This window comes from Tachysurus vachellii, chromosome 2 (genome assembly GCF_030014155.1).
Source record: "Tachysurus vachellii isolate PV-2020 chromosome 2, HZAU_Pvac_v1, whole genome shotgun sequence".
NCBI lineage: Eukaryota > Metazoa > Chordata > Actinopteri > Siluriformes > Bagridae > Tachysurus > Tachysurus vachellii.
Genome location: NC_083461.1, coordinates 13,264,479 through 13,289,747, shown reverse-complemented (window position 1 = coordinate 13,289,747; position 25,269 = coordinate 13,264,479). Strand labels below are relative to the sequence as shown.

General features: G+C 37.5%; 4 protein-coding genes across 8 annotated transcripts; 1 reads left to right on the top strand and 3 right to left on the bottom strand.

Moving 5' to 3' along the window:
• Window positions 1–557: 557 nt before the first annotated feature.
• On the bottom strand, window positions 558–6,260 carry LOC132859378 (GRIN2-like protein). Of its 5 annotated transcripts, XM_060890141.1 has the most exons (4): window positions 6,067–6,260; window positions 5,542–5,645; window positions 5,254–5,312; window positions 558–3,239 (listed from the first exon to the last, which is right to left on the bottom strand). In XM_060890141.1, the coding sequence occupies exon 4, from the start codon at window positions 3,227–3,229 to the stop codon at window positions 1,856–1,858; it is 1,374 nt and encodes a 457-aa protein (XP_060746124.1). In that variant the 5' UTR covers window positions 3,230–3,239; window positions 5,254–5,312; window positions 5,542–5,645; window positions 6,067–6,260; the 3' UTR covers window positions 558–1,855. The 5 variants fall into 5 exon arrangements, with proteins under 5 accessions (XP_060746124.1, XP_060746098.1, XP_060746106.1 ...); XM_060890115.1 differs by having other exon boundaries at window positions 5,542–6,260; XM_060890123.1 differs by lacking the exon at window positions 5,254–5,312 and adding an exon at window positions 3,461–3,607 and having other exon boundaries at window positions 5,542–6,260.
• A 1,537-nt stretch (window positions 6,261–7,797) lies between these two features.
• On the top strand, window positions 7,798–12,306 carry syt15 (synaptotagmin XV). The gene is made up of 8 exons (XM_060890103.1): window positions 7,798–7,963; window positions 9,221–9,404; window positions 9,520–9,659; window positions 9,789–10,084; window positions 10,833–11,000; window positions 11,130–11,241; window positions 11,350–11,562; window positions 11,915–12,306. The coding sequence occupies exons 1-8, from the start codon at window positions 7,957–7,959 to the stop codon at window positions 12,061–12,063; spliced, it is 1,269 nt and encodes a 422-aa protein (XP_060746086.1). The 5' UTR covers window positions 7,798–7,956; the 3' UTR covers window positions 12,064–12,306.
• A 736-nt stretch (window positions 12,307–13,042) lies between these two features.
• si:dkey-21e13.3 (uncharacterized protein LOC100150043 homolog) lies at window positions 13,043–17,598 on the bottom strand. Its single transcript, XM_060887868.1, has 5 exons — window positions 17,595–17,598; window positions 17,311–17,415; window positions 16,669–16,791; window positions 15,536–15,661; window positions 13,043–13,521 (listed from the first exon to the last, which is right to left on the bottom strand). The coding sequence occupies exons 1-5, from the start codon at window positions 17,596–17,598 to the stop codon at window positions 13,043–13,045; spliced, it is 837 nt and encodes a 278-aa protein (XP_060743851.1).
• Window positions 17,599–18,284: 686 nt separating this feature from the next.
• On the bottom strand, window positions 18,285–21,404 carry si:ch73-127m5.2 (uncharacterized protein LOC561202 homolog). Its single transcript, XM_060857209.1, has 4 exons — window positions 21,182–21,404; window positions 19,508–20,513; window positions 19,182–19,311; window positions 18,285–19,021 (listed from the first exon to the last, which is right to left on the bottom strand). Exons 2-4 carry the CDS (start codon window positions 20,370–20,372, stop codon window positions 18,616–18,618), a joined length of 1,401 nt encoding a protein of 466 aa, XP_060713192.1. The 5' UTR covers window positions 20,373–20,513; window positions 21,182–21,404; the 3' UTR covers window positions 18,285–18,615.
• Between the last annotated feature and the right edge of the window lie 3,865 nt (window positions 21,405–25,269).

Here is a 25,269-nt window from a genome sequence, read left to right as displayed (position 1 = left end):
AATCATAAGAGGTCTGGATTTTTCCTGAAAGAGGATACATGCTTTAAAGAGATCGAGAAACCTTGATGTAGAATCATGGTTCAGCCGAGCATTATGTTTTGAGCCTTTCATGTCAAATATGAAGTGTTATAAAATGTTTAAACACTGTCAGATTCTGAGATTAATGATATTACAGATTATTGATAGTCTTTAGATGGAGCGTTAGCTAACGTCGACACCCCGATTGACTTGTGTTTACTCTAAATGATGTAACATGATACAACAAGCACACGACAAACACAGTGAGATGAGGTGCTCCAGTACTGTCAAAACCAGAGAATGTGCCTGATCATCCAAACACACAAAATGTCAACGAAAGGACAATAGAATTGTCCAGAGCATTTTACCAGAACAATATTCACTAGGTTTAACAGGATCCTCATCTGATCTCTCACTCTTTCTCTCTAATGATTCACGCAGAAACATAGATGCTCTTACACATAGACAACCACACCTGCGTTTTGTATTCCATGCCACATCACCATGTATTTAATGTACTCTGAATAAAAGAAGGTTTATTTTTCCAAACAATTTATTGTTGCACTTATGCAGACAAAAGCTGTTGTTCACACTTCCATTGAGTAACATATATTAAGATCATTTTTATTAGACCTTTTAGATTATTATATTGTTTATCTATTGACAGTGAATCACAATGCTGTGGTCTAAAGAAAGGTATGATTTGCTTTGGCAAAAGAATAAAGCTGTGAGTACATTCTGAGATTTGACCAGAATTGGCAAAATACACACACACACACACACACACACACACACACACACACACACACACATTATACACAAATGCATTCATCAATGACCTGTTATAGCTTTTTCACCACACAAATTTAAAGAACCATAATTGATTCTGCAATTAATGCTTCAGTTTACTCTTCCCTTGAATATAGATAGTGACAATAAAATACACAGTAAGAAGATTGTGTCATGAAACTATGACCCTGAATGTAGGTGATAATTCCTTAATAGTTTTAGAATGTGTTTCGAACAATACCGAACAATCACCTCTGTCCAGTTGAATTTTCCAATTTTAAAAAAACAATTTTGAAACATTTTTGAATAACTTCCTACAAAGCATGAATTATTAATGAGGAAACACATTGTGAAGAGAAACGGGCAAATCAGTAGACATGGTTTCCATTTGTTTTTGTGATTTATGGTTTGTAAGTAATTAATGTAAACTATAATGTCTTCATTACACCAAAAACTTAACAATGTCTGTGTTTATGTTTCTGAACAGTATTAAAAAATAAATAAAACATCACCACCAGCTTGCCGATAAAATCTTATGTTATGTTTGAAATAAAGCATGTACATTTAATCAATACCTGCTAGCAGTAAGAATGTAAAGCATAATAGATATCAGAATCTTATTTGTTCTGTCAAAGCACAAATACTAAATGTAACCAATTAATTATAATCTGTACTTTACAGTAAATCTGAAAGAGCATTTTGATTGTTTATAGCCAATTGTCCTATCATGTTACCCATTTTCTCCAGATACATTTACCAGGTCCAGATTTTACTCAGGTACAATATACATGCGTACGTTAATTTCAAGTATTGCCGTTCAGTTGTTCCTGAGTGTAAACCTCCAGAATCTTGCCACTTCAAATTTCCTCAGAAAATATATTAGTTCTCTGCTTCGAGAGTTATAAATGATTAATAAGCTGGGACTTTAAGGGATGAACAGACACATACCCTGTACTTAGATGTCATCTGGAATATTAATTCAAAAAAGTAATTAAGAGGTAAAGAAGGCAGTTTACATGCTTATAGGCTTACAATTTCATTTATTTCCTCAGTCTTCGACAGCAGTGGACTGAGAAAAGCATGCTGGACCACACAATAATCGTACCATATTTTCATTCTTTCTTTGTCGGTTGTTTTGTTGCATTGAGGCACAGTTATTCTCTGCAGTTGTTTTCTTCTGAGCAGCAGCAGCGGCTGCTGTTTCTTTGATCTGAAGCTCTAGATGACGCTGGATGGCCAGGCCAAGCTCCTCTGGGTCTACAGCTGCCCCATAGACCTCCCATGTCATTCCCTCTGCATCCCATTCCACCTCCTTTACTGAGATCCTGGTCTCCATATCATCTCCATCTGGACTTGTGTTTGAACATGGATGAGTTGTTATACTGATCTCAGGGAAAGTATTAGAGAGAGGAGAAATAAGGGAATCTGTAGACATGGTTTGCACACCAACTTCTCTAAAGTTCTTTTGAGATGTCATGTTGCAGGCATCTCTTACTGTCCGATGGACAATCCCAGACTGTCTATTTTGTTGTTGTCTGACAGTAGAAATGTTCGTCCCATGTGTTTCAGGTCCACAGCAGTGACCTGCAGACCTGTTTAATCTCGTCTCACTGACAGATGACACCAGGGGTGGAAAACCATGCCAAGGTGAATGGAGTAGTGACCTTTCGGGTAAACAAGGACTTCCTGTACAGGCTGGTAAAGGTAATAAATGTCCATGACAGGGCACAACATGACAAGTTTTTTTGAAGGAACCAGCATTCAGTGCATTATTAACACATGCAGACCTGCATGCTGGTAAATGCTGCCTCTCATCTTTAAAGGGACTCTGCGTACAATGTTCATCACCCATCCCTTGATGTGCAGGGCTGTGTGTATTCCTAAGATGGAGCCTGGTGCCTAGAGCTGGAGACAACCTCCCATAAACCATTTTGGTACTGGCTTTCAAGTTTTCCTCTTTGTAACATTGGCAACATGACTCCCTACCCTCTAGACAGCCTATCCTGTTCATGGATGGGGAACATGGTGCACACCTTTCGGCAGCGTATGCTTGCTGTGAGTCCTCACTGATGTTCCAGGGCTGTGTAGCTTGCCCACAACAGAAAACAGTCTCTGGTCTGGTATTAACACCACCTATAGCTATGCTACATTTCTCAAGCTCCAAAGATGAAGGCATGCCTGTGACAGATCTTCCTGTTACAACTGGTCTCTGAGGGTAGCCCGCATTGCTGACAGTTTTGCGGAGATGTTGCCGGTACCTGGCTAGATCCGTTCGCTGAGTAGGACCACTGGCCATGTCTGAGAAACTCTTAGATAAGGAGATAATTGGGTGCTCATGATCAAGCTCCATCTCTGATCGGGCAAAACCAAGATGGTTGCTAGGGAGGTAGAGTCCAGGTTCAGAGTGTTTTTCCTGTGTCATTTTGAAAAACCTATTGGAAACACAGATTTATTTACTTGTAACTTACAGCAATGCAATTTTATTCAAAATTAAATATAGGTCACAATTTAACAAATAAACACACATACAAACATACATACTGTACATGTAAAAGAACATTTGTTTAATCATGTGTGTGAGGAACTGTCCTTTTTGTTTTTAACATAACCATGCAAAAAAAAAATCAAGTAAATCAAAAATGCACTAACTAACCGATCAGATTACAGTTGGCTTAGAACAAGCTGAGCTTTAGGATTAGGCCCACATGTGTACTTCACTTATACACACACACACACAGGTAGACACACTCTGCTGCTGAGTGACAGTGACAGACGGAGTCGATCAGGACACCTCTTCAGACTGAAAGAGTTGAAAACAGGAGGTAAAAGAGAAAGCAATTATAGCCAAACAAAGAACACATTCTATCTACACTATTTATACACATTCAGATATTCTGAGGTGTTTATATCATAGTTCAATCATTTGATGACAACTGTGAACGTGCTCACACACACACACACGCACACACACACACACACACACACACACACACACACACACACACACACACACATATGTGTCTGTATTATGAGCAATTGTTAGTTATTGATGGTAATACATCTTTAAAACCACAGTGACACAAATGCACTTGCATGTGGTACAGGTTTTTTCATTATATTGAACATCAAGGTAAAAATAATCTTGTTAAGGATGTAGCACGCTGACAAAATTATGGACAGGGATTCAGTCTAAGCCATCAGCCCATTTGCAGCCTTTTATGGACATGTTCTGATAATATATATCAAAATAATTAGTAAAAGATGCTAATTAAACATAAGAAATATTTTTTTTCAGTGGTCATGTCACCAGTGAGATATTAAACACTTTGTATATGGTAACATTCTTATAAATCCAGTGTTCAAGGTTAAATCATATAATGCCATAATCATTGATACAAGTTACAGGGTGTATAGCATGTTCATTCATTCGTTCATTCGTTCGTTCATTCGTTCATTCATTCATTCATTCATTTATTCTCATTTTCCTGGTGGGGTTTGCAGCGGCAACAGAATGAGAAGATCAGATAAGATTTTACTATATACAGTCACTTATTACAGGCAGACTATGAGCTGTAATCTCTCCAGCAGGTCCTGGGTCTGCCACAAAACTTGATGAAGATTTGTATGCTCACAAATATAGGTTTATAAATGAAATATATGTTCATAAATAACTTGCATTAAAACATCTTAATGCTATAATGCACTATGACACATAGTCTGGTATTGTATCTGTAACATAAGGTACTGTATAATGTATTATAACAAAAACACTTTCCCCTTCCCCAAAGTTGATTATAGTTAGTGCAAGATGTAATTTATATAATTCATTATAATGGGCAACAAAATACTACAAGGACAAATACCAGATCTGTGTTTATACTGCATTTCAATATTAGTGTCTGCATCATTCTATGAACAAATATATAGATTATAAACCATTATGAAGTAATATTATGAAATCATGTACTTAAGTTTTATGCTGGTAAACATAATTACATACAATTTTTAAGATATTGAACATGCTACAAGGCAGGTAATAAAAACATTTAAAATGAATTGTAAATACTAGCTTCTAGATAAGAGGGAATTCTTACAGTTTTCATGTGTGAAAAGTTTATTGGCAGAACTTTAAGGTACATCACAAAATGAATTTCTGAATGACGTTCTGACACATGACATTCCTTAACTCAGTATGTGTGTATTCATAAACAATCTTTGCTGCTGTTTAATATGATAGAACTTAGACAGGAGATGACTCAACTTTGATATGTGGAGTCAAGTGATTATTTTGTAAACATAAATGCTAGCAACATGACTGGAACTTCAGTAATACACATGCTGACACACTTTATCCATGCAATACCATTATGGAAAGATGTAACAGTTGTCCTTCAGACTAGATCTAAAAATACCATGTTAGATGTTTTATATAAACTCATCACATACCTGCATCATAAAACACATCCTTTGACTGACCCCTAAACCATCATCCTCTTAGTCACAGCTTGAAAACCCAGACAAAACACACCCATCAGACTTACGGAGCAAAAAAAAAAAAAAAACAAGCGATCCTTTCTTCACCATTACTCCTTTTTTCTCTTTGCATACTCTCGCTTTACTTACTGTCATGTCACCCTCCAGTCTGTATTTCAGCTGGTACAGAAACCTTTGCATAGGTAAGTCCATATCTACTTTCTTGTCTAACACACATACACACACTTCACATATACACACCTCCCACATTCCAAACGTCTGGAAAGCTTTCACATCAGTCCCTCTTTCCCCTCCTCCTTCGTTTCTCGTCTCTTCCTGCGTGCTCTTGAAGAAGTACACAAAACCTAGCACAAGTGAGTGTAGTGTTGGATTATCGCCTACTGTCATCTGATTACAAACCACAGGCTCTGCCAGTGAGAGACAAATCCTCAGTGGAGGGAGGGCTTGAGGAGGAGATGAGAGGGCGTTGTTAAGGGTGAGGATTGGGGTGGGAGGTCACACTGGAGACAGTGGAGTGTCACAGAAATACAGTTCAAATGTCAAAGCAGATTAGACATCCCAGTCTTTTAACTCATTGTCTTTCCTGCTATCCATAATAAATCCATTAGAAAGAAACACAGACCACTAATTAGTATTGCAATCTCTTGTTCATATGCTACAACCTACTTTACATTTTTTCACCTTTTACTCCTTTCATTATTTTTGCTTTTTCTTAGTCACTTTCTCACATACCATGCACACACATGCACAATCACTGTCTCTTACTCATCCATCTCTCTTCTCGTTGCTATAGAAACAGCCATGCTCGATGGGAGCCCAATGAATTTTCATCATGACATTTTTAAGGTTGCCGTGGGAACAATGAAAACAGCACCTTTGAAAACAGGTTTTGAAAATAGAATGGTGACTGTCACAAAAACATTATGCTCTACATCATTAATGCCAGACTGCAAGTGTCCTCATGTGTTCAGTGAAAATGAATAGCATAAAGTCAAAAATTAGCCATATTATATTATATATACATATATATATTATATATATGTCTGAGCTTTAAGATATAAGATATTTTCATTTCAGTTATCAGCCTTATATTACTATTTTTGTATATACAGTAAATACTTTAGTCTAGTATAGTCTATAAATGTATATAAATAGTCTATTTAGTCTATTTTTCAAAGGGGCCATTGGCTTTGTTAATATATATAAATTAAAACTTATCAAGTTATCTTATGGTTGCTGTGAATGTATGGTATGGTCATTTCCCATTTTTCTAAGTAAAGTAAAAAGAGGACACCAAAAATATACTAAAGGAAATCTGTCAATCAGTCAGTACCTCTGAATGAAATCCATGTGAGACCTCCATAGGACCACTGCTGAAAGGTGTGTTGTGTTTGTGCAAGAGTATTGTGGATTGTTTTTAAGAACTACAGTTTGTGCAAACCTTCCATGTTAATCCACCTTGTAGGTATACAGTTACAGACTGTAGCTCCACTTTCCATTGACAGTGCATATTAATAGCCAACATCAGTGTCAGATTCTGAGCATAGAGCTGCTGTTGGCCAGAGTTTTCCAGGATGGAGTTAGACTCTCAACCCAGCAGTGACAGTGAGGTGGTTATAAACCCCAGCAACACTGTTGTACCTAATGACAACAAGTGAGACACACACTACCATAGTACTGTCACTGCTGTGGTGAGAAACAGACTGGTCAATCACTCAAGTAAAATTTGGTCAGTGAGGGAAGAGGGTTGTGCATAGTAACAGAGGTGTTAACATAGTAACAGATAACAAAGTAACATGGGTGTTAAGCAGTTTAAATATACAACAGAGTAGTTTGTTACTCACCTATTTTCTATACAACATAGTGTGGGAAAAACTGACAAAGGGACTGATTAAAATCTTAAAAAGTGTCCTACTAGTGTATCCTGTATCCCAGAGTTGATCATTAACCTTCTGTGAATGTAGCAGACTAACTTAAGAAAGATGTTAAAGAAGAAATAACATTTTAGTCTGCTCCTAATAATTAAACCCATACCAGGATAATGCTGTCACTGAGGCACGATAATGCAATAGTCAATGTATAAACATGCCAGATTTGACAAATTTTATAATATTCAAATGAGTAAGTATCAAAATTTTAAAGATGACGTAAACCCTGACATGTTTCAAATCTGAAGAGATTGCAATAGAAAGTTTGTGCAAGCGTTACTAATGGCCTAAACCATTATTTTAAAAATGTGTGGCATTCTTTATGACCATCTTTGCATAGAAGTCTTTCTTCATTCTTCATGAAACACATGACAAATAAAACAGTTCAGGTGAGAACACAGCAGATGCCACTAATCTGGAATAAAATTAGGAATAGAAGATTAGATTAGAGTGTTCATAGCCTGACCACAGGTTTTATCTTATATGTTGTACAGAAAATGGCAGTTTTACTTTGACTCAAGCATGGAGTGTAGTGTAGCCTCTGCATGTGTGTGTTGATTAACCAAAATAGAGCAGGAACACTGGGGTGATTAGGTTTGTAGCCAGGCTCAGAAACAAAAGAGCTACTGAAGAACTGTAGGAAAGTAGCAGCAGTATGGGACAATGATCTTAATCACACACAGAGGGATAAAAAGAAACTTGAAGTTGGTGGTGGCTTTGACTATCCATGGCTGGTAAGTAAATATTTATTCTTTTGCTTATATATATTGATCCAGCTAGCACAAGAATAGGAAAATGGGGCTCACAATCAAAAAGGGATAAGAACATCCTGGAATATGGAATTGGCTTTGTTTGATCATTACTGATAAATAAGTAAATATGACAAATACTACAGGACAGAGTCTGTGAACCATAACTACTAACCTTAAAGTGAGGCACTATTTTTTCTGACATAAAACTAGACATTATTCAACTATACTGAGCTGGGAACAGTTCCTTTGCTAGGAACATCTATGAGACATTTGTCAGAAATTATGTTGGTTACTGAAGCAAATAAAGGTGATATTTGACATGTAAATGCATCAATTGTACCATAATCACTGAGATGGTGATTATAGAAAACTATTTACTGAACTGTTCTCATATTTTACATTGATTGCCACAAACACAACTGTGACCTCAGAGACTTCAGCAATCCTATTTAGCTTTTATTCCATCCTACGTCTTACAAAACATATTTTAAAATAATGTAAATACTAGCACATATTCTGATTTGCAAAAGTTCATTTGATTTATTAACTATACTGGGTACAATATTTATACTGGGTCCAACATGTTTTGCTTTCTTTCATCATTAGGGATATTTTACACATTAGTAGTTAGAGAAACAACCAGGATGGGATAAAATCACTCATTCACATATTAAGATCAATGAGTGTCATACTAACACTATATGTCTGGGAGTGCCAATGGGTGGTATGGCAAAAAAATAAACACTTCAAGTCATGTTTCTGACAGGTTCTCCTTTAGTGCAGTCACTGAGATATCTGTTACAGGTAACAGATTATTCTGTCTTCTAAAAGCAACCACCATTAGAGTGCAATGTAAATTTGGAAAGTGATTGACATTAATGAGCCTGGTACCTGTGTTCAAGTATTTGAGCTTGCAAAAATGTATGGTATTTTTGTTCATGACAAATCCCAGGAAAGGTTCTTTCTCTTTTCTTGAAATGTGAACAAAAGTTATAAAAGTATTTACAGTATGTACCTTGTAAAGGCCCAGTCTAGCAAGGCCATCTGTTAGTGGCCCAACAATGACAAGTATAATATTGGAGAAAAGAGTAAATTACATATACTTACCAGTAATATCAAGCATGAACCAAAGCAAGGGATTCTGAATTCTAAACTGAATTAGATCTAACCACTGGGAAAAAACGATCACTGATGTATTTTGCCTGATAGCAATAATATTGAATTTTTTTGTGCCATTAGATCACATGGTCGCACTAGCCACTGGTCTATCCGCTGTACTACTCTTTCTTGTGCTGATTGGCCTGACAGCATATCTCTTATGGAAAAAAAGGCAGGACCAGAGGCAGGACAGACTCATCAGCACTAACCCAGTTATCCCTGCATGCACGCCAGTGCTCCAAACATCGCTACGTAGCACCTATGGGTGTGTATCTGATCTTACTTTCCTTCCTGAAAACAGCTGCTTAGGGAGGTTAAAAGAGCAATATAATATTCCTTAATTCACAGTGTAGATTTAACTCTGCTCTCATGCATCATAGTTTGGCTGAAGTTTCCTTCTTTCTGCCACCGAGTTTCAAGAATTCATCCCATGCCTCAGCGCCTGAAGGGCGGGAGGAACAGGAGCAATGGGAACAGCTTCCACATCTGCATAGTCAGCGTGGTTCTCTAACTATAGGCAGTAGGTCACTCAGCTGTGAAGAATAAAGTTAGAAGGATGTTAATTATGTAATTATAGGATTTCTCTCAATTCTCATCTTTGTCTCCCATTTCCCTCTGGCACTTCTTCTCTGGCTGTATGTTACTGGAGGCTGTTTCCCACTGGGCAGCCTGAGGCCAGATCTGTACCAGCTTCCTGAAGAGCCAAGCGAATGGGCACAGCCCAGTGGCTCCACTGTTCGCCTGTGTTTTGCTGTGCAGTATCAGCAGGAACAAGAGCAGCTGGTAGTCTCCCTGCTCCAAGCTGCAAACCTGCCTGCCCACTATCAAAACAATGCCACACTGGTGAATCTACAGCTCCTGCCATCTGAAGATCGACACCATCGTCAGGCCAAGGCCCGGTGCAAAGGCTGCCAACCACAGTTCAATGACACCTTTGTGTTTCAGGTATGCAGTGTCGTGATCTGCTTTAAAGGAATACTTCAGAGGTTTTTTTAATGACTTAATCTTCACTGCATTTGTAGCACATTGTAGCACAACTACTATAGACAGTAATTTGAATACAGTACACTGCAATACATAATACAAATGTAAAACTTATATATTCTAAAAATCAAATCTAACCCTAACCCTAACCTTTCAACATTCTATCCAACACATACTGTAAGTAACTGATTACAAATTTTTGAGTAACCGTGTGCAATTACTGTAGGGAGAAAACTTGACTATACTTTGACTATATTGACTACTTTATTAATGCATATTCTTCCTTAGTCCTTATTCCTTCTTGCATGAACAATGTGTTTTATTTACTTCCTACTTAGACTTATAAGTAATCCGTAATTCTTTTTCCTTTTTAGTATAGGGAAGTAATGTCTGTAATCATCTATTGATTACAAATGCTGGAGACAATAGGTTGGCCAGACTGGAGTATCTCTTATGTATTTTCTCTGAGGTGTTCAAATAAATGTAAGGATTTGACTGAGTGATTTAATGAAGGGCATTATTATAAGGTGTGTGATTCACAGTTAATAAACCATGGCATGTGATTTTAATTAGCTCAAGAATCAACACTAACTTATTAATCATTTGAAAGTCAAAACTATATCACTATATAATGCCTACTTTTACTAATGTTTAACAAAACATTGCCGATGTGTAAATTGAAACTGTTTAATTGTAACTGTATGTTAAGGTGTCTAATAATGTGGACCAGTTCACTCTGCGCATGAGTTTGTACACCGTGGACAGACTGAAGAAACACCACCTGGTTGGACATGTTCTGTTCCCTCTCAAACACTCTGAACTGCGAGAGGCAGTGGGCAAAGTCCTGTGGAGAGACCTTGAGACCGAGAGCGATCTGGTAGATAAGAGAAAATGTTTACATCTAATAAGTGTCTTTCCATTTTTTTATCTGATTTAAAAGTGGAGTTGCTACATGACGGAGATTAAGGTTATTTTTCTTGTCATACTGTTCTTTGATATGATGCAGCCACTTTCAAAACATGGCAATATCCAAGTGTCTTTGAACTACAGTCAGTCTCTACAGCGCCTCACTGTGGTTGTGCTTAGAGCCCGAGGACTCCAATGTCCCAGCAATGCTGGTGAGATACAATAATGTCAATTATTCAGAAGAACTTAAATTTAGAACAATCGTATCATATTAATGTACCTCTTTGCACAAATATTTTACCAGTAAATGGTTTGGACAGATGTCTCTGTCCAGGTTTCTCTGCAGACACACACTCAGGTAGTGAAAACAAAGTGGACAGCACTAACCAGAGGCACCAACCCCACTTTTAATGAGAAGCTGACATTCAGGCTTCTCCCTGTGCAGCTAGATGCAGCTTGTCTGAGCCTGGAAGTCCAACATGTAGCCCGTGAAGAACCTGCTGAAGTGCCAAGCATCAGAACCAAGACACCTAGTAAGTTATAATGTCACTACAAGCAAATAGTAAACAATATCATCATTAGGATCTGATCAAATCTCCATGTATGGTTGCGGCATTGTTCTTCCTCTAAATATTCTGAATTTGAATTTCTGAACTGGTGGAAACTTGGCTTAAAACACATTGCTGTAGCTCATTTTTAGGTCTCTGGTCCTATTTAACTAAATTAATGTCAAACAATGAATAACACAGCAAGTCGAATAATAAGCGAAAATATTATTATTATTATTATTATTATTATTATTATTAATTATTTACCATAAAATGCAGCACCTTTGTTTTAAAGTAGTTTTTTTTATTTTTTTTTTTTATTTTAACCTCTCCACAGTATCCCTTGGACTTGTGGTCATTGGACCATTTATGTATGCCAGAGGCAGAGAGCTGGAGCATTGGAATGAGATGATCAGTAAATCACAGGAGCTGGTCAAGCAGTGGCATGGACTGGGAGCAGCAAACAACACTTATAGACCAATGTGAACTTAACCTGAAATTCAGTTCAGGAGAAAGGACAACCTTCACTTAATATATTTAACCATAAAGATTTCACACATGGTAAGAGAATTTTAATAATAAAGCTATAGAAGAAATGACATGCAAAACATACACTGCAATGTCATACTTAACACATGAAAATATAGATTTTCTGATCATTAAATATGCATTTTAAGATATGTGTACAAAAACACAAGGGTTACAATAAAATATTTACAAAAAGCTGCATTTTATTTCTGTAATCTTTGGACATATTGATGAAACTAAAGTGAAGTTCCTGTAACCTCTGATTAGCCATGCTATGATTAAGAAAACCAATTATGATTTTAGTCACACTTCGTAATTTGCATTATATAATGAACAAAAGGCTCTGAAAACATTTTGTGAATACAAAACAGTTAAGATTCTTCTATAGTTCACGATCATGGAATCAAGTAGTGTAAGCCTTCTAGGACAGACTGATGTGAACAGAATGATACAAACTACAGATTGCTCCTTAGCCTTCATCCCTTCTTATGCTAAGTGCAAAGCAAAACAAACAAACAAGCAAAAAGCTTTTATTGTGTTTGGATACATCAATATGCAAAATTATGTACAATATATGAGCATAGCAATAATGCACTTTTCCCCATTTACATAGCGAGACCTAATGGTAGTTAATGAAAGTTAGCTGAAGCTATTTTCTAACCAGTAAAATTCATACAAAAACACAGTCCTTTCAGGGTTTCCTCAAAAGCCTTGCTTCACAAAACACATATCCAATGATTAGCAAGGTTGGAAAGCTTTCTGGCTTGACATTAAACATGACTAATAAGCACGTAGAGATGTCTCCTAATCCTGTGTTTCTGGACGTTGGTGGTCCACATCTTGTTCTCTTCATTTTTTCTCCATTCTCTGTTTTGCCGCATATTCTTGCTTTAAATCAGCAAAAGATTTTCTGCATTTGATATATTGTGATTTATCATCACAAGAAAGTGTGAAACACTGCTGACCTCAGATGACTCCTGTTCTTTGTAAGGTTCCTCATAGAGCACTTTATTACCTTGTAGAATTTGAGTAAAAAACCCAGGCATGTGAAACTTAGCGAGTGCCGTTCAGTCCGATATCTGTTGTGTTCCTTCCACAAGAGAGTGGAGCATTTCTGAACTACTTCCACGCTTACTGAATGCTGTCCATGGGACCACTGGTTTAGCCGAACCACTGTCACTGCAGAGACAAAGCCAAATGAGTGCTGAGAGGTGCCATGGAACACATGAACTTCCTCGTCAAAATTGCTTCTCTTCTCCCAAACAAGTGTAGAGTCATCCTGTTCATTCATTCCAGCCAGGTTACATACAGCCAGGAGACAGGAGCTCAGCAAAGCCTCATTCTCACAATACTGCAAAAGCACAGACAGCAGTCTGGGGACAGCTCCGAGCCTCAACAGCCTGTCCTGCTGCAGATCTGCACAGTAATCAAACACCAGTCAAGCACCAGGGTCTGTCTGCTCAAGCTCTATAATGCAGTAGTCAGAAAAATTTGATATTTGATATATGATATTTGAAAAGAAAAACAAATCAAACTCTTGGTACATTGATGAAATACAGGAGCACTCAAGAGTCACCCAGAGACTCTTTTCAGTGGTCAAAATTTTTATGGGATACCTTTTTTTTTTTGCAGTTTATCGCAACACAGACTCACTTCTTGAATATGCCTGAAATGAATGGAACTATTCAAACGTTAATATCATTAAGCAAACGTGGCATCTGGTTTATTTAGTGGAGCGTTCTGCCTGAAGTACACAATCTAATCCTATTAGGATACAATTAATTAAAACATTACTGCTATCATATAAACAGCACTGTTCTCGGTTTTAGAGAGTAAGTACAAGACTCGTGAGACTGAAAAATATGTTGCTCTGAGAAACTTATTTTGATTCAATTAATCAGTCCAACAGATTTATGACTTTCGACGATAAATTGAAAATTAGCTTAAACAACAGTAATTTAACCAAGTTATAAAATGACAGAGACCAATTTGTGAACCAAGTCTTACTTTAGTGTTTTGCTGAAGTAAGTTTCATGTAACAGAAAATGACTGAATGAATCTGAAGAAATAAAATGCACTGATATCTATATAGGGTTGCAAAGGGGCGGAAAGTTTCCGGTAAATTTCCGGTAAATTTCCGGAAACTTTCCACGGGAACTTAATCTGGGGAATTTTGGGAATATTCAAAATTGGAAAATTTATGGGAATTTATGGAAATTTACAAGAATTTATGGGAAATTATGGGAATTATTTGGAAATATAGGGAAATGTATATAAACTATATCATATACAAACATAAATAAACATTTTATTTGGTCATAAGCAGACATGCATGCAAGGTAATACAAATTTTAAAAATGATGTCTTGACTAATAGTAAGATTGAATTGAAAGTAGAGCTTTAACTGATTCTTTCACTGAGTAACACAAAAGCATAATAAACTTTATTATGCTTGTAATAAACATCATAAACTTAATAATTGTAATAAACATATTTCCCTATGATTGCTGTAAAATGAGAGCATCCCCCACCTTTGCCCTTCTTAAAAAAAGTCCCAATCAAAATGTAAAATGAAGCATTTCTTCTCAAGCTTATTAGGTCTCTGCTTCTGTGGTAGTCAAGACCTGGAAAATGGAGGTGAACCCCCCCTTAAGTGATATATGGAGGATTTTTTTTATTTCAGTGAGTGCGTGGGGGAGTGTCATCAAATTATCTGTGAATGTGGTAAAACTCCTAATTTATTGCTTAATAAGAGTTAGTAAGGTAGTTATTAAGTTTAGGTATTGGGTACAATTAAGAATGTAGAATAAGGTAATGCAGAATAAGGCATTAATACGTGCTTAATAAGTACTAATAAATAGCCAATATTTTATTAATATTCATGCTAATAAGCAGCTAGTTAAATGACCCTAAAATAAAGTGTTACTGTGCATGTTATGGAAGAATGCAAGTACATGCAGGGGGCGTGGCCTCAATGGCCTTCCAGTAAGCAGTGTGCTGTGTGCAAGTGACAGAGGAATGCATTAAACTTAACTTAACAACTTAAATTGCATTAAATCTTGTTGTTTTAAACAAAATTATCCTGCCAGGTTTTTTTTTTTAACTACATTTAAGTTCCTTGTTATAGGCAACTCTGCATTTTTTTTAAAATTCCCAGTTTATTCCCTTATATTCCCGTTAATTCCCATATATTCCCGTTAATTCCCATATATTCCCGTTAATTCCCATATATTCCCGTTAATTCCCATGGAAAGTTTCAGCCTTGAAAATTCCCGAAATTTTGCAACCCTATATCTATAGCCATTTAACTGTAGCTAAAATAAAATAAAGACTTTCATTTCTCAGTGCATAAGGTCAAGAAATGAAAGATGCTTTGTATTTGTATTGTATTTCAGCCAAAAACACTGTTCAGATAATTAAGCACCCTCACAGCTGTCACAGCAGATTCTCCCGATGGCTCGGCTAGTGTGCAGCAGTAGCTCCTGGTTCTCACTGAGCAGCAGAGTCAGAAGTGCAGATACAATTCCAGTTTCAAAGCAGCTGTCTCTGAAGCAGGCTGAGAGAAAACACCACATTATTCCATTGTTTTAAACCTAAACTATATCATCACATATGTATCACATCTTTGATTATTAACGACAATCATTTTGGAATGAAGACAAAACCTTTTAACTTTCATTATATGTCATCATCATAAAGATTTATACAAAACACATAGTTTTGTAGAATTTTTGTAAATTCTTCAGTCAAATATAGTACATTTGGAAATAAGCATGATATGAATTCCGTGTTAAACAAATTGACTGCTTTTTTTCCACATGGCAGAATTAGTGGTTGTGAAAACCCAACAGAAACATGTAAAGACATGATCACCCCTGGCTCCCATTAAACTTCCAGGAGAGTATGTGATTTACGTGTTAAAAGTTGGAATAAAACTGCTTAAGACCTTTAGTGCTTTATTTACTCACTATTGTCTCTAAATTTGTGTTATTTGTGTTGCAAATGTTTATTGACGGAACTCACAAGGACCTTTAACCATCCATTATAAGTGTTTTACTAGCAAACATTATTTTTTTTGCTGTGGTTATAACACATGTATGTACTACAATGAAGCAGATTATGTTGAAATCCATGGAAAAGAATGAAGGAATTAGCAATAATGGACAGACAAATTGCTGCAACATTCTAATGGCATTCTCTAATAACCATAACCATACAGTCTGCTAGTGACGCATTTGATCAGACAGCAAGAATTTCATACTTCTGTACTAAGTAGGTGCCAGTACAAAGAACAGACAGTATTAATGCATGTCTTCTTTGTACCTTGAAAAAGAATGGGACAAGTCAAGCCATGTGAAAGGCTTGAAGGGAACGCAGAGCAGAGGATTCCCTTCAGGCTCTATCATGGTGTGAACTTAACTCTCTAGTAGGACAGGAGCATGGCACTCAACTGCACTAACATAATCAGCTAATTTCACTGCAGTTTATACTATGATTTCTTGTTACACCTACTGCACTATATTCCAAATATGCACATGTCTGAAGCACTAGTTCTCTGCTCACCCTCCCTGGAGAGCTCAGCCACCAGTCTGGCTGAGTGTACAGTGAGGGCACTTTTCCTCCTCAAGGCCTGAGCCAGGACCGGCAGAATGCCACTCTCTACCACCTGCTCAGCTATGCTGCTCTCTGATAGTGAAGAGCGCACACACACACACACACACACACACACACAAACAGTAAATCCGCAGGGATTATCAAGACCAACAGATTTCATTAGGATTCCTACACCAACACAAAGAAGAGGTTTAGTCATAAACCATGTTCCTCTACAGCATATCAATCCTGTCAAACTATTCACACTTAACCTGAACAAACATGTGGAATTAAGGGCATGTCTGAATCATGTTTACACAGGTGCTGCCATCCCCAAAAGCTGGCCATCTGGCCGTTCCATGTAATGGCTAATCAGTTCTGTCACTCAACTCCTTAAACAGACACAAATGCAGATTAAAGTGTCTCTTTGTTTTCCAGATGGATCATAACTCCACCTTTAGCCTCTTGCACAACAAGTATTGTGCAAAGGAAATGTCATAACACACACATTTCAGCAATCTGTCTTTCTCAGATGCAATTAATAAGTAGTTACTTTAACTCTCCATTTTGAGGTTAACAAGTCATGAAGGAGATTATATGTGGGCCACTTACTCTTTTCTCTGACTGCAGTGAGCAAGGTTTCAATGTGAGGTTCAAGTTCTTCCACAACTAGTTCTGTAGTGACACTGATAGCTCCCAAAGCAGCACTGATTGAATCTGACAGAAAGAAACGGACAAAATCAGGCAAAGAAATTTACAGATACATCTATACTTATAGAGAAATATATATAAGCACCAAGTAAAAGTGGGTCAATATATACTGAATAAAATACATCATAATCTGGAAACATAGGTCTGTGAAACCTTGATGTAGCATAAATGAGAGCATTACTCACCCATGTTGTGCTGGGAAGATGGTACCTAAAAGTCCTCCTTTCCATGTGTGTTTGACAGAGTCTCAGAAAAGGCCATAATCTGTGCTGCATACAAAATTCAGGCATTCTGGTGACATCAGAGCTTATTCAACCTTCGCACTCACAAAAAGTAGTTTTTATCCTGTCCACTGTACATCCTGGAAAAAAGCGAGCACTGCCATTCTGTTTGTAAGCTGCATTCAGTTCTTTTTCCATGTGGTTTCTTCTCTCAATCCCTCCTCGCCTCATCTGTAATGCACTTTAAATCCTAAATCCTCTTAAAGCTTCCTAGCTGTTATATATGTATATATAGATGTTAGTACCATGCTATACACAGTAAATGATCAGAAAAAAGGTCATTTATAAATCTACTTAAAAATAAAACTATGCATGCATATATGCATATATACACATATACACACACACACATTATATATATATATATATATATAGCACCAACCTATAAATCTGTAAAAAAAAATGAACACATACGCAGTCTGAATTCTTTTCTAAATACAAGCGATAGTAGATTAAATTCCTACTAATTCCTCAAATATATATGTATAAATCAAAAGGAAAAGAAAGTATTTAAGCATTTCAAAAATCTGAAATATCCCTCTTCATCACAAAGATGAGGTAATTAGTTGTGATGACAATATCAGGATGAACACATTACATTTCAAAGATTTTTTTTATTCATATGAATCATGCGCTGCACTTCACAAAACATCAGTTCTTTCAGGATTACAGATCCTATTTGTATACACTTGTTCTTCGTTAAAAGCAAAACATGAGAAATCTACAAATAATACATATAAAAAAGCCTTTTCTTATTAAAACGTCTTGGATTATATAAACCACACACCCTTCCTTAATGAAAATGTTTAGACACCAAGTAAGAATACAGAACATGTAGATGAAGACATTTAAACAAAATCTAAAAAATATAAAGCTAAATGTGCTTTAAGTCAACACTCAGCATGCACCCAATTTCACAGCACTACTATAAAGTGCTGGTGGTACTGAGGCCACTCGATATGGTCTCATATCCCACAGACACCAGAGTCAGTACACTACTCTCAATGTCTGTAGACTGTGGAACCTGTGGGTCAACAGTGTCCAATCGCATCTGTTTGCCTTTCTTCCTGCCTCTTTTGGCCTTCTCTTTGGGTTTGCCATCCTCCACAGCAGCCTTGGGTTTGCGTGTGCGTTTTCGGATCCTCCTGAGAGGTGGCTCGGGTTTGGGATCGGTGTTCCCTGAGAGGATGCGGATCTGCCGGTCAATGACGGTATCAATGATGTCAAGCGCAACATCCATCACTCCATTTCCGAGGCCATGTGTGACGTTAGAGAACAGGCGGCTGTTAATAGGGTCTTTGAAAACCTTCCGCATCTCTTCCAGATAATTCCTGGGAGACGAATCCCACAAATCATTCATTTTTCCAGCAATTTCCCAACAGCAGTATCACAAGGACATATTAAAAACATTTTCAGCATCAAATAATCAAAATCTAGTATTTCCAGATATCTGTAAAGAACTCTTTTAAATAGATATTGCAAACATTTTACCTTGTCTCAATAATTTTTGACCAGTGCTGAACCTGGTTTGTCTCTGGCAGTAACTGTTTTGCCATATTTTCATAATCCACATACTGTAAGGCAAAGTCCTTCATATCTTTACACAGTGCTGCGGTGTCACCTGTACAAAAAAAAACAATTAAAATGTTTCAACATGAACTCAAGGCATGGCTACTGTAGTAGGTTGCTAATTATATAGTGCATTATATAATGAGCGTATGTTAATTATAAATGAAATATTCAAATGCTAACTGCCTCAATCAGTAATCAAGTTATTAATATTAATTTGATTCATAGTTGTAATAGTGGAACCTTACCCTCGGTGAGTTTGGAGAAAGTACTAGACACTGCTGTGTTGGTGCTTGGTGACAAGCCAAACACATTCAGTGATTCCAGGAGGGTTTTTTTACTGGCTGGACCCCTACTCACTCTAGTGTAGGCAGCCAGAGATCTAAGTGACATCTTCTCAGGGGGCTCCAACCTCCGTTTTACTTCCTCATAATAGATTTGGTACTTTCTGGCTTTTGAACTCTTCATGTTTGGATCGAGCAGAGAAGCAACCTCTGCAAAGGGGACCTGTAGTGATGATCTGGCACCATCCTGAGATGCTGCAACATTCTCGCTTTGTGATGAACCTTGTGAAACATGGACTTGTGGTGGCCCATGGTTTTGAGACTGCAAGTGACTTTGTGATTGTCCATGACTTTGAGACTGCATGTGACTTTGTGACTGTCCATGATTCTGAGGCTGCATGTGACTCTGCGACTGGCCATGGCTTTGAGATTGCACATGACTCTGCGACTGGCCATGGCTTTGAGATTGCACATGACTCTGTGACTGGCCATGGCTTTGAGATTGCACATGACTCTGCGACTGGCCATGGCTTTGAGATTGTACATGACTCTGTGACTGGCCATGGCTTTGAGACTGACCCCGTCCTTGACCATGGCCATGCATAGAAGCCTGAACTTGTGATGCTATCTGAACTTGTGAAGTAATTGTATGTGGTACAGTTTGACATGTGACATCTTGTGGTATAACTTGTTGTGCAATAATCTGTGCAATATTGGGGGCCTGTGGCCGAGCCTGATACATAGTTATGATAGGATTCCCAACAGTCAAATGAACCACCTCACTGTTTGGCGGACCATCAGGCATGTGCATTCCAGAAGATGGATCCATTTGCAAAGTATATAGGGACAAACAAAGTTTTGCTTGACAAAGTAGTTTTAAGTATTTTTGCCTCTTCTAAAATGATAGTAACTGGAACAGTCATTTATAGGGCTTTTATTGCAGTGTGTTCAAAAATATGTCTGGTTGACACTAGAAATAGAAAGGAAAATGTTAGTTTTACTACACTCATGCTTATAATTCACTTTTACTTACTTTAACATAACTAGGGTACAATGTGTTGAACGCAAGAGCAAAAAAAAAAAAAACTCTTAAGAGGTCGCGTGCGATAACAAAATTTAGGTATTAATTAATTAGAAATCCAAGGATTCGAACAAGATCGGTCGTCTGTATCGATTCATTCTTAAAGCCGACCCTTGATTCATTTAGAATAAGAGAATCGGTTCTTTCTGGTATCGACTCCAAGCTCTACAGATAACTAGGCTTGTGGACATTCAGTAACTAATGAAATACTGAAACCCGAGCCGTCTATTAGACCAGTACATTTAGAGATCATACGGTAGCTGAACTACTTTATATGACAAAGTTGCTAAACAAACCGTGACAGGATATTTATTTCAATAACAAACATAGCTTATTTAGGTAATACAAGGCCACTGGGTAGATTTTAAAGACACGGATGGATAATCCAGTTGTTTTTATGAACACTGCCTGAGCAGGCCAAAGCCTGTGTTGAGATGAGGGTCTTGTTGATATGTGATAGGGTCGTGTTTCCTCTAAACATCACAATCAAGCATTTACTATGATTTATAACGCTAGGTTTGAATTGGATGAAAGTTGCTGACAGTTTTCTTACTCACCGCGCTACTGTTAAAGTCCTATTTAAACGGCACTGATCCTGGAACAGTCCATCTCCAGCCGAACGAAGGCCTCCTTCTTCCCCGATAATGTTTCGGCGGGTTGCAAATCAGCAGACGAACCACTGTCGCCATAGCTGTTTGATTTCGTGCGGCCATTGGTTGGTGTTAATGTCAATCGAATTCCACTCGTACACCGTGTTGCTGAACACAACGCCAGTTGGAGCGAAAAGGGGCGGGACTTCCGGAGTTTTACGTGGTCTCATAACAAAGCTAGTGGGGCGACATGGTGGTTGTAGCTTTGTCAGTCTGAAGGGAATCTGCTTTATTTCGCTTTATACACCACTAATTAATTGTTAATTTAAGGTTATATTTTTATTAAGGTCATTTTAAACCAAAAATCATATGTTGTATATGTGTGTTAGATTGAATGTTATTTATAATGTATACATTTTGCTGGTTGAGAATAAACAGTCTAAATATTTAGTGCTTCTGTAGATCAATCAAGATCATTGTAATCCTTTGTTTTTATAAATGTTTACAATTGATACAAACCGCTAGATGGCGCCCTGTGATCGCTCTGTCTCTCTCTGCCTGTCTCTCTCTCTCTCTCTCTCTCTCTCTCTCTCTCTCTCTCTCTCTCTCTCTCTCTCTCTCTCTCTGTCTCTCTCTCTCTCTCTCTCTCTCTCTCTCTCTCTCTCTCTCTGTCTGTCTGTCTCTCTCTCTCTCTCTCTCTCTCTCTCTCTCTCTCTTGTCTGTCTGTCCCCCAAGCATCCACCCCTTCCCCTTCTCTCTGAGGGTCAGGTGTAGATTTGCACATAACATAAATAAACACAGCTTCAGCAATCTGGAAATATGCTGTTCTTGGCAGACTGATAAACAGGTCAGTGAATCCACTGCAATTCACGTTGGGTCAGGAGATGCACATGCGTGGAAATGTATGCATGTCTGGAAACTCTGGAAAAGCAAGGAAAATAAACTTTATTTTTCTTTATTGATCGCTCAGACAGTATTGCAGACTGTCAAGCAAATCACAGATTTATATGGATGTGCTGTTATCATTTCCATAGTAACAGTACAGCAGACGCTACCCATAATATAATACCAATAAACATTCATTCGTTCATTTTCTACCGCTTATCCGAACTATTCTCGGGTCACGGGGAGCCATCTCAGGCGTCATCTGGCATCAAGGCAGGATACACCCTGGATGGAGTGCCAACCCATCGCAGGGCACACACACTCTTTCACTCACGGAATCACACACTACGGACAATTTTCCAGAGATGCCAATCAACCTACCATGCATGTCTTTGGACCGGGGAGGAAACCGGAGTACCCAGAGGAAACCCCCGAGGCACAGGGAGAACATGCAAACTCCACACACACAAGGCGGAGGCGGGAATCGAACCCCCAACCCTGGAGGTGTGAGGCAAACGTGCTAACCACTAAGCCACCGTGCCCCCCACCAATAAAATTATTATTTTTTTAAAACAAATAAATATGTAGAATTGCTGAGATGGTTAAATTTGAACACATTGTGTGTTTATGGCAGAACATTTACATTTATTGCCTTTGCCAGCCCTTTGTAGCACTGATTTAATGCTGTTCTTTAAATTTTAACAAAGTTTTTATAGCTGCTATAATGTAAGTGTTAACAGGAATTTGTTTTGTGGATGTTCCACAATATTTCATGTGTTAAAAAGTTAAAATGTGCAATGTGCTGTCCACGAATAAATAAACAAATATAATTTTTAAATTGTTGTAGTATAAAAGCAGTAAAACACTTCTGCATATACTGTTATAGGAAAGTAATCAGTTTTAGGTTGATGCTTAAATGTATGTTGGTTAGAAAGAACCGGAAAATATTTGCAGTTTGTTGATAAAGTGTGATATAGATTATCTTTCCACAATTGCGTTTAGGAAAAGGTCTAAACATTGTCATGACGACTGGAAATAAGTTGCAAATGCCATGCAAAAAATCATTCTGATGCTACAAATGTATGAAATCTTTTATCTTTCCCCTGATATTTTCATTATTTAAGCACTCATCTCTATTTTGGACATCATGATTTGTTAGGGACATTAATGCAATGGTAATCGCATCGTTGGGGAGATTAAAAGCAGAAAAAATCCATGTTGCCTCCTATGTTTTCCACAGCCCTCCCCATTTCAAACACTATCACACAACAACATTCAGAGCCCCTGCGGCTACTGGTGATAAATGATCTGCCTCTTGTCTGCCTCCACACTCGGGACAAATGAGGATAATGAAAGCTATGGCACAAACTTCATGCTTAGGAGTTTTTATACAAATTTGTACATTTTTACAAAAAGAGTTGATGAAAAAAAGCATGTTCATCCTTCGGTGAAAGTCACCAAGTAAATTTGATTATAGTTTATGAATGTCTAGCTATAATTATCTTTTGCATACAACCCATTAGTCAATATGAATGAGCATGTGTGTTTGAAGTACTTATGTAATGTAATGTATGTAATTATTGTATGTCTGCCTGACCTGCTTTGTCTGATTAAGTGTATATGCTTATAAGCAGTGGCGGTTCTAGGATTTTTCTGTAACAGGGGCCATTACGGGTCCACATGTTACATTCAGGGGCCAAGTACAGGGTACATTCAAGTACACAAAATAATTTATTCAGTACGGTGCAAATACATTTCGGCAGTCATTCCTTTTTCAAATGTCTCTGTGGCCCCGCCTCTAGAACTGCCCCTGCTTATAAGCCTAAATTTCATCCATTCTTCAGTGATGAAGGCTAGAACTGAGGTCAAAGCAGAAGCATTGGCGCACAATGACTCTCTCATTGGTTTCCATCAACTCTGGGACTTCTTAGCTTTGGATGGAATTAGCATTGGCAGGAGGGGTTAATGGGACTGAACAAGTTCCTTTCTGGCCTGGAAGCAACCTGTTCACACCAGTCCTATACAGTATGTGGATGTCTACATGTTAGTGTGTACCTGCATGTTTGAGTGAATGTACGGAAAACTTTGATCTTGTGCACAAAGACTAAGAATATTAGCTGTTTCCTGTGGTATTAAGTGATTCACAAGAATCTTCAGTGACTCAATACGTTTTTCCTGCTGCTTTATTTGAAATCTTTCAACATGTTTTACCTTTTAGCTTCCTAAACTCCTGCCGGGTATTTTTTGTTATTGTCACCACTGTACCGGCAGCACAAAGACTGTTGTGTCTGAACGGTCCTTAAATTTGCAATGAGAGTTAGTGAGGCTGCCAGCAATTTAACCATTGTGTTGCCATGACAACGGCAGTATCTGTAGAAAATGCAGAAGATTCTGTCTCCTCCACTGAAAGCAATGTTTGAGGGAGCAGATTGCTAAAACACAGAGGCACTGATGAGTGTATAATGCAGTATATTAGTGAAGAGGTCAAATGTGTGGGGGGATGAATGCATGATCTGAGAGAGGAATATATGCGTGGTGGTGTGGGAGAGCAGTTTCATTAAAGGTCTTATATATGGGTTCCCAGCTGTTGTTTGTACCGTTACATGCCTGCATGCTATGTCACTTATTTGTAAATAGTACTAACTGAAATAATGAGCACAGGGTTTTTCTTTAATAACTAAAGGATTTGTCAAATGTATATAGCATTTTGTCCTGGGAAAGTTGCCTGTAAAGAATAACAACATTGAGCCTCTAACAAAACTAGAAATGCTTGCAATTCTATTTTGGTCTATTAATCCATGCATAATGTTTTAAGTTATTTTATATTTATAAAGCTTTATATAGTACACAGTATATAGCTTTTTCTTTCTGATTGGACATTGATTTTGTATCTCTTTGTCCATTTTGGTGTTGAAGCAGTTTTTTCAGAATTGTAATATCCACAAGGAACAAGTAAATGGCAATTATTAATTATTAATAATTATTAATCTGATTATATAATAATTTGAATGTACAATATTATTAAAAAAAAAGTAAATGATGTTTCTTGTTCCCTTCTGTTACCAACCCCCTTACCCCCTTGTGTGTGTGTGTGGTACATTTTAATGCTATTTTGGGTGCATGCGTTTTTATATCCATATCCTGATCTAGATTGTCCCAAATGCCTACCT